The sequence below is a fragment of the Zonotrichia albicollis genome, chromosome 4 (assembly GCF_047830755.1).
Source record: "Zonotrichia albicollis isolate bZonAlb1 chromosome 4, bZonAlb1.hap1, whole genome shotgun sequence".
Taxonomy (NCBI): domain Eukaryota; kingdom Metazoa; phylum Chordata; class Aves; order Passeriformes; family Passerellidae; genus Zonotrichia; species Zonotrichia albicollis.
In genome coordinates this window covers 28,488,054-28,502,607 of record NC_133822.1, presented here as the reverse complement: position 1 = coordinate 28,502,607, position 14,554 = coordinate 28,488,054, and the positions used below count along the sequence as shown (strand labels likewise).

Here is a 14,554-nt window from a genome sequence, read left to right as displayed (position 1 = left end):
ATAGTTCCTTCAGAGGCATTTTTGAAATTGTGACTTTTTGTGTTCCTCCCTAAAAAAGTCTTCTTGTGTCAGAATGTCACATGGTAAGGCAAGCAGTGCAAATTTAGGGGCAGGAAATGTCTTTAGTGAAATCTGTGGAAATTTTAATTAGCTTTCCATGAATTGGACACCCATAATTATGGGGATGGCATCTTGCTGCCAAGAGTGAGCAAAAGAGTCCACGGAGAGGGTATCACTGTTGACTCTCCTCATCCCCTGTGTAACTCCAGCAACTCCAAGTGTTGCTATGGTGCTCTCTCAGGTGACTGGGATGTGGCAGGTGGCTCCACACAGTAACAAACAGGAAAACCGTGGAGTGATTTTCACATTCTACAACCTCCTTGTTCCCTCTCCTGTTTCTTGTTCGTGCTTCTTGGTTCTGCCCACACTCTCCAGTAAGGGAGGAGAGGATCCTCAGAACTCGTCTTCTCTAGAGCCTGCTAATGCATTGCCTTGCACCAGTGACCTGCTGTGGTGACATCATTCCTTCTGCACTGTATAGCCTGCAGCTCTCTGGGAGGGACCCTAGAAATCTGCCACGGGTTTTCCCTCGCTGGGGCAGAGATGGATCTGGAGAGTTTGCATGGGCTTCCTGTGAGTAATACATGAAAATGTATCTAATCAGGAAATGGGGAATTGAAATAAAAGGATGTCTCAAAAGCAGTTTTATATTCTGCCAGGATGTAGTGCTGAGTGTAATTTTGGATGTGCCTAAAGGGACTGTATATATACTTTAGACATGAAGGGTGTGATGAGTGTGATGTGCAGAACAGATTACTCAGTGATAATTTTGTGAAAGGTTGAAGAATGTAGCATACATGTAAACCCAGGATTTATTTAGTGACGTGATGACTGAAAGCTACTTTGTGGGAGAGTAAGAAGCAAAACACTCTAGAGCGCTCTCTGAAGGGCTTTACACGGCAGCATTGTGCTGAAAATGGTGGCTGCAAACAGTTTCAAAAACTCATGGGCTGCCTTTAATGAATACCTCAGTGTCAGACTTCCACATGAATGCTGCAGAATTCCCATCCAGGCTGAGTGATGGCTGGATTACTGTTGGAGCTGCATCCCAGAAGGGTTCTGAGAGGGAGATGGTGAAGCAGGGATGGTCTGAGGGGCTGACTGGACGCAACATGGGTGGTTTGAAGGATTTTAGCCATGGATTCCTTTTTGCAGGAATTACTGTGTTACTGGCCAGTCACACAGTCTTTTCATATGTAAAAATATAAGCTAGCATGGCGAGCCATTTATGGGACATATCTCTTCTAATCCCTGAAAATCTAATTTTCAAAAGTGTTTCTGTCCAGCCTGGCCCTTCTGGACCTTCTGAACCACATTAAAGATATTTCTTCTATTCTGGCTAAGATTGATTTCTTCCCTTCCAACACTGATTTTGCTTCCCTTCCCTGCCTGCTTTGCTCCACAGCACATGGCACATGGCCTATAATGTGGTCCTTATTCTCACTTCTCTGTGCCCTTTCATAATGTGGGTGTCCTCTCGCCTTGGTTTGTGCACGTGCAGAATAGGGCGACAGAGTTGGGGTGTACCTCTGTACCTGCTTAGGAATCCCAAATGTTGGGATAAACTAAACTAAACTATGTTTAGTTTATGGCCAGAGGAGAAATGAAGTGAGGCTGGTGTGCAAAATTAGTATTTGTAAGTCATACCTGGATTCTTAGTGGCTTCATGTGGAGATGGACCCCCCCCCCCCGCCCCCACTTGGATCTTTTGGCTTTCTTGTCTGTGCAACTTCCATATTTCTGTCCCAGATTATCAACAACTACGTGGAAGGGACCCAGACAAGGGCGAGGGACAAGGCCTCCCCGAGTGGCCTCTACTTCAGGGACAGCAAGAGAAAGGTTGACTACGTCTTGGCCTACCATTACCGCAAACGCCTGGCCCGCCATGTGCCTGGCGCCGCCTCCCCGGAGCCAAGGCGCGGATTCGCCTCTGTAGCCCTGGTTTCAAACGGAAGCACTGGGAAGGGTCGTGCTGAGCCCCAGCAGCAGCAGCAGCAGCAGGACGATGGCCAGCGTGCCCTGCAGGGGTGGCCAGGGCTGCCTGGCCTGGAGGTGGTGGAGCTCAGCCCGCTGGACACCCTGGAGGAGGCGAGGCGGCTGCAGCGGGAGGAGTACGAACGCAACCTGCTGGAGGCGGGGCTGGAGATCGAGAAAGACCCCGAGGTAAGAGGGGGAGATTTGCGCCTCATACATGGCATAGGGTTTCCGGATGGATAATGGACACTTTGGATGCCCAAAAAACGGTGTGAAGCTAAGAAGGTGGCCAGGGTGTGTTTGTGTTGCTTGGTCCTTTCTGCCTGAGAAAGACATGATGGTTATTGTTGTTTGATGTAGTGTTGAGTAGAAATTTCAAACTTACTTCAGGTGAAAATGTATTCCTTTGTCTAAATGTTCGTATGGCATGCAGCAGACACACTTTTCTTGCCAAAAATCCCCCCAACAACTTCAATATTGCTAAAATGAAGAAAGTATCTCTTAAGTAATTTGCTGGAACACTGCTAAGACATTTTGTATATCCTCACAATATTTTCAGCGTGACTCTCAGATTTCTTCTCAGCCTTATGTAAGTTTTGTGTCCTTCCTTCATTCCACCCACAAAATGAGCAGCCCCTATGCTTTGACAGGAGAAGATCCCAGGCTATGTTTTTATTCTCCCATGTGTGTGATGCTGAAATGACACTATGCTCACGTCAGCTGGGAGCTGTGGTTATTTTACTTGGCTGTTGCCAGTCAGTTAGTTGAGCGCAGGTCTTCCAAATCCCATGTTGTTGCACTGAGCTCTGTACTATCCCTCTGTGCACCTTTGAAAGTCATGGATATTTATATCCAATGAAGGGAAATCCCTGCTGGGTTCTGGTTTTAGGTGCTCTGGTGTTCTTGACACCAAATTTGAGAGATTTAGAGTGCCTTTTTGTACGTGCTGAGAACTTACAGCTCGTGTTGCTTCCAGTGCAACCAGTCAGCACTTCCACAACATGGAGCAAATCACAGACTGAATCTGAAAATTTGAGACTGACTGGCTTAGCATAGTGTATGCATAATTAAATCACTGGCAGGAGTAGAAAGAAATAGTCTTTTGACTCTTTAAATTTTCCTTGCTTAATTTTCTGAGGTGGCTCTGGGTTGTATTTCACTGCACAGCCTGGCTGAGCCATCCTTGTTCTGAGCAGAAAAAAGTGATCTCAGATCCTGATTCTTTTATGCTGTGCTCTGGGGTTTTGGTTCATTACACGACCATCTTACTGCTATGATTTTTATAACCAAATTTCACAAAAACCCAGGAGAACAACTGTTTTTGGAGACCCCTTTCAGTTTTGAATTTCATCAGAACCCAAAAAGTAAAGCAGGAGATTTGGATTTGATTATTTGACACATTTCTTACCCTAAGTCTAGCTGGATACAAATTCTGTTTTGGCCTCCTTCCAAGTGATGGAACATGCTCTTAAATAATATACAAAGTGATGAACAATGTCATAAAGTGTTGATCAAAAAAGCCCTTTTTGTCACAGTCTTCACTATGAAGAGAAAAAGGCCTTTTGTAAAGGAACTGGGAAGTTCACAGGAAATTGTTGATCAGTTATTTTATGGAAAAAATGAATTGATTTTGAAAATTACAAAAAACCCCATTCCATCTAACTTCTCTAACTGTGTATGTACAGAGTCACTCCTGTCCCCCACCCCTCCTCCTGTCCTTCCTCAACACACAAGCTGTCTAATCAAAAGGGGAGAAAGTTTTCTGTTTCAGAGTCTCCTGAGAAACTGGAAGAGGCTGGAAGGACTATGCCGTATCTTTTTTTTTTCCCTGCCCATGACCTGTGGCTTTTACTTCCTTTCTTTTTTCTCACTTCACTGATTTTTTTCTTCTGTTAGTTAACTCCTGTTGGAACATGCTGGAGATTCTGTCCTTTTTCTTGCTGTGAATTTCCTAGAAAGTGCTGAGTAGGCACATGTGAAAGGCACAGCTGTCCTTATATGTGGATTAAAATTGTAGGTTGAGCTGATACAGGAAAAACTTCTTCTTTTAGTCCTGGGAAAAAATATGTGTCTATAAATTCATTAAACTGAGAACAGCCTTAAAGCAGCATTTGTATTTTTGTACAGCACAGTGGACTTTCAACTACTACATTTCCAGTGGATTATGCTGAACTGAATATTTGTTTGGTGGAGGTTTTTTTGTTTGTTGTGGTTCTTTTCAGTGCTAATATAAGAAACTTATTTTTTAAATATAATACTATTGCAAGTTGAGATATATTCTCTAATATATGCTCTGGACCAGGTTTTGAGATAAGTCTGATCTAGCTGCCAAGGTAGATATATTAGAGAGATTCCACTTTTGGACCTTTGGTTTGGAGCAGACCTAGTTTCTCTGCATTACATCATCTTCCTATGGTTTTGCAAGAAAATCCAATAATTTAAGAAAGATGGGATGTCCTGAATCAGGGAATGGTTTGGATCTACCAACCTCACATGGGAACAGGGACATGGGAGTTATTGCAGAAGCTGGTTTTGTTGGTTTAAACCTTTTAGACACCAGGAAGTTAATCTCTAGGAACACAAGACAGAGTTACAACTATTTAAAAATCTTTATTTTTTCAGCTATCTTTTTTTGGAAAAGTGAGAATTTCTCTGATGTTAATATGTTTGCTCATATGTGGCCTTATGATTGTTATATGTTTGATTATTAGGGAATAAACACCTTTCTCACTTACATTGTCAAATGTGTAAAAGAAGAGGACAAGAAAAACATGAAGATGTATAATTTGTATGTGGAGGGAGGCATATTGCTGTTTTTGAATTTGTGGAAAATAGGCAAAACTATGGACTGTCTCAATTCAGCCAGTTATTATTTGTGAGTTAAGGAATTTTGGACTACATTTCCAACTTCCTAATAACTTTCTATCATTTGTTATTGCTGTCCTCCAGAGAAACTTTCATTTCTCTTAATAAAACATTCCTTGGATTTTATTTTTTTACTGGTGTTTCTGGGTTTTTAATTTTTTTTTTAATTTCCCTTTACCTTTGCTCTTGCTTTGTTTTTCTTTGTTTTGTTTTGTTTCTGTTTGTTTGTTATTTGTTCCTAGGGAAGCTGATAATTATGTTTCACCTAAACTGGAACTAGTCATTCTCTTAAATTTAAATTTTACTGTTGCTTTAATGAATGCGAATACAACACACACCATTTTCAATTACAATTATGTATGGTAAGGCATAATAGGTATGGAATAAGAGGACATTGGAGATGTGCCTTGGCATTCTGACAGAGCTGGATCATTTTCGAGAACATTGGAAGTGAAATGTACTATGCTAAATAGCAGTTGGGAGAGGAAATATTATTTCAAGGGTAAGATGACAATTCTGAAACAAAATGTAAATTATCCTCCAAGAAGCTCATCTAACCTCAATTTTTGAGCTAGTGTTGTTTCCAAAATATCTTACTAAACTCCCTTGATTACATTACAGTTGAGGGGAAAGGAATTCCTTAAGTTCCTCAATGCTGATATTAATATTATTGATGATGGAGGTTGTGATTTGATTTTTCTGCTTGATATTCCAAGGCATATTTTTGAATTTTTGTGCAGAAAATTCCATGTAAATTTAAAAACCTAGCCAGCCAAACAAACCTCCCAGCCTGACTCAAATAAAAAAATCCACATAGACTTAAAAACCCAACCAGCTAAGACCTCCCCAGCCTGACTCAAATCAAAGCTTATAGTGCTGCAGTTGATTTTATTTATGGGGTTAAAATTCACTATTTTTTTGCACTAAGGTGCTTCCTATTTGTCAGTGGGAGAAGGCATCTCTCCTGTCAGCTGCTAAGGACAAAGCATAGCCAAAATGATGTCATGTATATTGCTTAATTCAGTGGTATTTAAAAGCCTAAAAAAAAAATTGGTTTTTTGTTGTTTTTTTTTTTTTTTTCCCAAAATCTATCAATGTGCTCTGTGGATGCTCCCAGGAAAACATCTCATGTCCTTAGTACATGTGAGACACCTTGCAGGCACTCAGTATGGACATTTAATTGCCTCAAAACATTCATCCAAAGTGCAGAGGAAAGCCCAATAGTAGCTAACATTAATTTTAAAAGGATATGGAAATTTAATGTGAGTCCTAGACCTTTATCCCTGTTAATGAATGCCTCCTGAAGCCAAGGATGTTACAGAGTAATGGAGCTTTGGAAAAAGACTGGTATCTTTTGTGCTCTAGGTCTTTGGACTTTGTATTTCAATCTCTCAGCACTCACAACAAGGCTTTACTTCTTTGCGGAGCTAATTACATAAATATTTTATGCATATTTTTCACTGACTGTAGTTGCAGAAGCATTAATTAGCTAAAACATGTTCTGCTTCTGTATGTTACTTATATGGAGCTGAAATGTAATACACAGCTCTTATAAAATTAAAGTTGAACAGGCAAGGCAAGGTTTGCAGTGGTAGTGAAGTGAACGTGATGAAAATATTGACAAGTTGATTAACTATTTAAGTGGAAATTATGTCTCCATTTTAGACAGGATTTTGAAGTAGCCCCATGGAATTTAAGTGTGATTAAATAATCAATAACATAATGATCCATAATAAAAGGTGGCTAAGTATAATGGCTGTGCTGTCAAAGCTCAAAATCCATATTATGGATCCTGGGGTTTTTTTTAATAACTGTATTGTGGCTTGAATAGATGAATGGGCAGACTGACTCACTTTTAATTACCATCCAGACTCTTGGTGCTCAGCCATGAGGTACCTTACTCAAAAAGGCTTCCAAGAGATTCAGAGAAAATTGAAAAGGTGTACAAAAATCATCTGTGTTTTGTTAGTAACATTTATAAAGCTCTTGGGTAATCAGAGTAAATGTCATCATTTATCTGCAGATTAGGAAATGGAATCATCCATATCCTGAATTTTAGATGAAGGTAGAATAGGGCTGTATATGCTGGTGATATTTACAATGGGATTTGGGCCAGAGGCATCCTAATTTTACATATATTTTCTACGTAATGCTGTTTCTAGCAGACTTGCTTGGTAGTAATGGCCTCCTGAATTTGTGTTTTCATTTCTCTGTGTCTTGAGTTCTGTCACCTTCTGGGAGAACTACTTCAATTCCTACAAACTGCCTGGCAGATGAGAAGCCCACAAGGAATGGCTCACACATCTCTCCTGGGGGATGGACACTTGCAGGATAGGGCATGCACAGTAACAAGATCAGCTGCTTGGCCTGTTCACAGATGATTCCCTGAAAACATATTTTAATTATCAGCAATCTCGTTTGCAGCAGAAGTTTTAATGTGTAAATTAAATACCTGGGGAGGGTTTGAAGGGTGACACATGAAGCCCTGAGGGATGTGATGCTGCCACAGTGCCTGCAGAGGAGGCTTGGTGGCTAAATAGTGATGATTTCTCCAAGGCAATCACGCCAGTGCAGCTTGAATAGCAGCTTCATGAAAATAAAGTAGTAAAATATGAGATAGTTCAGGGAATTTGGCCCTGGGATTTGTTGCTTTTCTGACCTATTAAATGGCAGCAGTCATGCTGCTGTTATTGAGGTGAGGTGCTGGGTGAGGACTGCCCCCCCTGCAATGCCTCATGAACCCTGACCTATTCTTTGTCACAGGAAAAAAATCCTGATTTTCAGGGTTTCTTTTGGAGGGAAAATGGGACTTTGTTTGCTTTCCTGTCCCCAGGCCAATGCTTGCTTCGTCTCTAGCAGCAAACAGCCCTGCAGGTATCTTTGGTGCCAAAGGAGTGTTCGCTATTGACTTTCTGCTGGCTGGGTAATTGTTCTGTGATATCACTAATTTTTTTAGAGGCATTGCTGGTTAGCCATGAATTCATACCTCATGAAAAATCCTTTGCCTAAATCAGAGCCGCTGAGAATTTTGCTTTGGAGTAGATGCAACACTGTAGATAAGTGTTCCCTGTTTTCAATATGTTACTTTTATACATATATATATACATATATATATTTATGTCCTGCTTTATGTTGTAGATATAAAGGATCTGAGCTGAGACAGTGCCCCTCTCTCTTCTTCTCTTTTCTCTTTTTTTTTTTTCCTTCTGTCTGCAATGAGACAAATGAAAAGGCATTCCATAAGGTGTCATTCTTCCTTCTCAGATTCAGGAATGGATTCTAGCAGAGAATCTGGGGGATATCTACAGGCTGGGGGATATCTGACAGTGGAAATTAGTCCTTGCAGGATAGGACTATCTTATGGGGAAAAAACCCCTCAACTGTTTGTGTGTATGGGGAGTGAGGGAGTGGAATTTGCTATTCTTTGCCACGTCCAGGGAAAGGTAATGTAAATAATGACTCAGGGTTGTGGGATGCTTGTACGTTTTGAGCTCTTCTTGCTTTACTGATTACTCTAATGGCTGCGTGTGTGTCATTCTGCCCAAATCTGAGTTGCTATAATGTCATGTTGATCATGACATTATGCTCAGACACGCAAGCAATATTCTTCCAGGAAGTGAGACACTGTAGGAAAGGAATGATCCCATGTAGGGAAGAAATGTCTCAAGACATTTTACATTGTGTGCACTTTCAAATGTTATATTGTACTTGAGAGGGAGACATTTTGGAGTGAAAACTGGATTCAAGATTTTCAACATGAACAGGTGAGACGTCTTTTCAAGAAAAAACAAAGTAATTTCCCCTCAGTAATCAGAACATCCTCTTCAGCTCAAACTTAAATCCTTTGCAGACCTAAGTTCTAGGTAGGAGCAGAGTTCCAACAACTAAGTGCCAGTTCCTGTGAATGAACACAGATTTAGTGGGGGGAAGCTGTCATAGAGGGAAAAATTAATTAACTGGCTCACATGGCTACATCCTGAAAAAAGAGGGAACTGTGATGTACAAGCCACCAGTTGTAATCAGATTGTATTCAAAGTGTCTTTCCTGGTCGTTGCAAGACCTATTAAGTCATAGGACAAGGCAAATCTGTCAAAACTGTATCACAGAGTTGCTTCTGTCATTCCAGTGGCCGTAGGTCAGCCGTTACTTTGTCCTGAATAGAACTACAAGGAAAAAAAATAATTTAGCAGAGTGGCATTGGGCTGCATGGCTCTCTTTAGCATTAATGAGAATTTGGTGGCTAAATCCCCATGCACAGCATGGAAAATTTACCCTTCTGAGGGGGTTCTGTCCTTGGTAGACAGTGCTGATAAATGTGTGCCCTCTATTGAACCTCTTTTGTGTACACGTATGTGCTCACAGTATCAGGCCAAAGAAAACATCATGTTAGATCTTGATTTATGTAATACTGTGCTACATTCTGTAATATCCTGAAATTTCTGTGCAGTTATTCCAGGTCAGCATTAATATAACAATGATTTCATCCCTGAAACCAAATATTTGGACAAAATTATTTCTTTTAAACAGGTGCATGGATTTTTATTTGTTGTTTCTTTGCGGGGCTTTTTTGTTTGTTTGTTTTTGTTTGCTTGTTTGTATATGTTGATAATAGATATGTTTTCTTTAAGCTCTGCCATCTAGGAATTAACTAATTGGTTCTCTGCTGGCTTCTTCCTTCAATTCCTGGATTCTGTAATAATTTTAAAGCATTATAAAATTACTAAAAAGTTTGACACCCATACACTGTACTTTTAAGGAAATCCTGGAGGTGGAGTTTGGTAGATGATCTTGGAGTTTCATAAGACGTCTCCTGGTAAAATAAATCCACAAAATATATTTGAGAGAGAATGAGTTACTTATAGCTAGGGTGGGAAACAGACTGAACAGCTATGTGGATTAATATTTCTCTTTTTTTTGGTAACAGCAACCTTTTCAGAGGAAAAAACAAGACCCCCATAGGAGCATTTTCCTGGAAATGTAGAGGTGGTCATTGCTTTCCATAGGCTGGAGCTAATGCAGTACTCAGGAAAAATACCAGCTTCCTTCTCTTCCAGAGGAGCCCAGTTGCACTTGTTTTAGTTATGTCTCAGCTACGACATGGGGAATTTCTCTCTAGCCTTTGTCTACATGTTCACTAAGCTCAGTTGTGGTTTAGCTGGAGTAATTTAGTAATTACTAAATTACTAAATTAAAAAGAAAAATTAATATTTCAGACATATATAATATATATATATTCAAGATCTTGCAAATACTTAAGCAGAACTCCATGCTGACACCTCTAAAGTGTTAGTTCAAACTAATGTAATTTTTCCTTAATCACTTCAAAATGGGGAAGGATATTGCTGCCCATCCTATACTTAGGACTTTTCCTCGAGTCACTCAAAATCCTAAGTCTGTTCCTGTTGAAACTGGTTACAGAGTGTGAAGGATGACTTGAGTTTCCTAATGCTTTGAAAGTTTCAACTCCATGCATGTCATTTAAGTCACAGGATTTTCAAGTTTTTCTGGATTTACTGTCATTGTTTGTATCTGTTTCTTGCCTCATTCCCATTATCCTCACTCATTTGTAAGTTTGCCTGTCTTGGAAATCATTAACATTCCTGCTTTTTTTCCAGCTCTCATTTTCCATACTTCATTTTGCAGGCTTTGCTTGCCTCTGAAGATGTGCAAGTGTTCAGCTGCCACTGAGCCCTGTTAGGTCGTCAAGACAAAAGTAATGTCCTAAAGATTGTGTCTCTAAGGAAGGTCACTGGAAGACTCTTCCACCCTTTCAGTATATGCATTTTGGTTAGTGGGATTTAGGAAATTTCATACCGTGTTTTTCTTGTTAAATCAGGGTCTTTCAGGCTCTTACAGTGCAGTCAACCCACTGTAGTGCCCCGCAGCCCTCGTAAGGCTCCTTGCTTGTCACAGGTCTCTGTGAGTTCACTGGATCATATTTATGCTCTGCCTGCGGTGGCACTGTTCAGCTTTCACAGGTCAATGAGTGGTACCTGCTTTACCTCACCAGTGCTTGACCTGCTCACCTGCCTCTGGCCTCTGCATATTCCCCCTGTCCCTTCACTCCAGTCTCCTGCAGGGCTGCTCACCTGGCCACCACAGGGTGCTCCATTTCTGTCCACAAAACTCTTTCTCCTTATCCTGTATGCTGTGACCTGTTCTTATTACTAAGGGGAAATTACTTTGTTTTTTTCTTGAAAAGACCCCTCCACTGTTCATATTCAAAATCTTGGAAATCGTGCCACTTCTTGGTGCCACTGTGTCTTTCTTTGGTCAGTGTGAAATCAGCCCTTCACCCTTCCCTGCTGTCATCAGCTGCCATCAGTTGCAGATCCAAGTGAAGTCACAGCATCCAAGACATCTTGATGACCCCTGTGAGTCCCTTTCACCTCAGATTATTCTATGGTCCATGATCTTTTCCACTGAGAAAATCCACAGCTGGGACAGCTGGACATGCAGACTTCATACTTCCCAACAGCTTCTCTCTCAGGAACTTCTGTGCAAAATTTCCTTCCTCCCTTATTCTGTCTTTTATTTCAAAGCCTTATTTCAAAGCTGTCCTTAGGAAACTGCTCACCCAAAGCTGGCCAAGTTCAGCTTCAGTGAGGCACCAAAGTTTGCTCATTAAGGTACTTGCTTTACTTTTCAGCTGATGTGTTGCAGGAGACACCTGAGAACACCACAGTAATGACCTAAGACACAGCTTGCGCCACTAGGGACCCCTTGTTGTTTTTCACTTGGGAACCACAGTTCACAAGTGACTCTCCTGGAAAGTATTTGTTGGTTTAGGGATGTTTTGTTACATCTGGCCACCAACTGGCAAGACTCTTCACACAAAGTCAGCACAAAGAATGCTTTTAGCAAGAGCCAGCTGTAAATTGTCAATTTCCATATCTTCATAATGTTCAGACTCTCTGTCAGGACAATCCCCCCCATCAGGTGACTTTCTAGATGATGTTATTAAAGACAGCTCATTTTAGTATTTAAAAGTAGGTGCGGTTTTATAATGTCGTGATTGGTAATTGTCTTGATATCAGTATAGCAATTCTATAGTCATGTACTGTGCTCCGAGCAATTCTCTCTTCCATCCTTTTATAAGAAGAGGAAAATGTAACTAGAATGTAAAACCAATTTTTTTAATGTTGTAGAACTTTAAGTACCATGAAAGACTAATAGGCAGCTCTAAAATGTATTCCTTCACTTGTATATGTCAGTGCTAATTATCAAAGATAGTAATAATTGGCATATAATTACAGAGCACTCTAATGTAATTAAAACCATAATAAAAAGTGTAGCCAAGGGATTATACATCAAAAGCTGTAAGCTGAATCCAGGAATTGAGGCAGTTGGCATCCTCCTGCTACCTGGACCCCTGAAATTAGATGAGAAAGTGGAAGAAATGAAAAAGGCAGAATCAGAATCCGAGGATGGCTCAGGCTAGAAGGGACCACAGTGGGGCAGCTGGTCCCACCTCCCTGCTCCAGCAGGGCCATCCCACAGCACAGGGCACAGGATTGTGTCCAGAGGGGTCTGGAATATCCCCAGTGAGGAGACTCCACACCCTCTCTGGTCAATCTGTTCAGTCCTCGGTCACTGCCCAGGATAGAAGTTCTGCCTCCTGCCCAGGTGGAACCTCCTGGCCTCAGTCCCTGCCCGTTCCTCTGGTGCCATTGCTGGGCCCTGGAGCAGAGCCTGGGCCCTGCTCGGAGCCCTCCCTGCACACAGGGACACCCAGGGCTGAGGGCCCCTCTCAGCTGGGGCTCCTCTCCGGGCTGGACAGCCCCAGCTCCCTCAGCCTTTCCCTGCCACAGATGCTCCAGGCCCTGAATCATCTCTGCAGCCTCCGCTGGCCCCAATCCAGGAGTTCCCTGTCCCTGCTGTGCTGAGGAGCCCAGAGCTGGACACAGCACTGCAGATGTGCCACACAGGGCAGGGCAGAGGGGCAGGATCACTCCCTGAGCTGCTGGCATTTTCTAAGCACAGGCCTAAGGGCTCTTTCAAGTACTCGCAGGACAAGGTAAACTCCTATTGCCTGATACTCTCCATATCCAGGTGCCTGTATTCAGATACGCTTTTGTATAACCAGTATAAAAGGGTAGATGCCTTTGAAGAACAAATTTCATCCTGACTCTCAGCTGCCTGTTCAGAGGAATGACAGGAGCTTGAGGAGCTGCTGTTATCTTCTGCAGTTCCTGGAGTGAAGTCTGGCCTGACTCATACCTGTGTATTTCTCCATGTCAATGCCAAAACTGCTACTTTTAGAAGGAGTAACTGTTTTTAAATTTAAAATGTTGTTAAATACATGAGGGCAGAGACAAGAATCAAACTTAACTAGCCAAAAACTGTCATGAGACTGAAGGTAGTTTTGGGCACAGGACCTCCTGTTCCTGTGTTCCCTGGCATCCTATCTGGGTGCCTTTCACTTCTAGTTTCCTGTTTTCATCTCCTTTATCGTTGAACAGAACACAGCCAAAGAGTGGTGGTGAAAACTATGTGAATGCTAAGTTGTTTCACTGGAAAATGGGTTTATCCTACCATCCCAGGATGGTTTGGGTTGGAGGGGACCTTAAAGACCACCTCATTCCACCCCCCTGGCATGGGCAGAGACACCTTCCACTATCCCAGGTTGCTCAGAGCCCTATCCCACCTCGCCTGGAGCACTTCCAGGGATGGGGCAGCCACAGCTTCTCTGGCCAACAAATGTGTGAAAGTGTTTGTGTGAAGGGGAATGAGAATGTAAAATTGAAAGTTTTCCCTTGGCAGCATGTCTGTATTTATCTTTACACTTATTTACCACAACTGAAAATCTGCTTTGCACAGCTTCTGTTCTGAAAATGTTTTTCTTTTACCTCCACACACTTGATGTAAATCTTCAGCTTTTCTTCCTCCCAAGAAATTTGTGTTGTTATTCTGCCACTTGCCTGTAACATTGACAGCTGTATTTATCATAGATCACTTTTTAGAAAGTATAAAACTTTAGTTAGTAATCATATGCCTAATAAATGATGTAAAATTTTGTAGTTATTAAATATTACTTAACAATCTGTTTTGTTCAGTTAGTGTCAAGAGGTGCATTACCACCATGAATTTGATTTTATTTTTCTCCAGAAGCCCGGGTTTGACGAATGAATCATGATCAGATGTTGATATATTGATATATTAATTGCAAGCAGGCAAAGTTTGCTGGAGTGGAAATGGAAATGTGAAAAGCCCAGATGGTGTTTATTCTTTGGTGAGGGCAGGAAGAGAAGCTTTGAACCAGAGTAGTTTCCCTGGAGGGGCAATGTTCAAGCAGGAGTTTCTAATTTGGTTATAAATAATTGTGTTTATATATCTATATCTATATCTATATCTATATCTATATCTAATCATCTATATCTATATCATCTATATCTGTATCTATCTATATCTATATCTATGTATCTATACTAACATGTGGACTTAAGGTGAATTAAGGCATTTTTTAGACTTCCAGAGTTATACAAACCTATGTGTGTTTGTGTTTTTAGTCCAGAAAGAGCACTGCAAATAGATTCAATTTTTTTGTAAACCATCTCTATAAATATTTGAAAAGACCTAACACATGTTGCAAATATTTAGTTAATAGTCTTTGTTAAAGCAAAATTTGAGGAAGCTCTAAAATCATAATATCTTA

The 14,554-nt window shown here is 41.2% G+C and overlaps 1 protein-coding gene across 1 annotated transcript in view; it reads left to right on the top strand.

Annotated features, from left to right (window-relative positions):
* Positions 1 to 14,554, top strand: part of ANO2 (anoctamin 2) — a 158,112-nt gene that overhangs the window by 5,618 nt on the left and 137,940 nt on the right. The window contains exon 3 of the mRNA XM_026796668.2: positions 1,810 to 2,223. Coding sequence (XP_026652469.2) covers positions 1,810 to 2,223 — 414 coding nt within the window. The remainder of the gene's footprint in view (positions 1 to 1,809; positions 2,224 to 14,554) is intronic.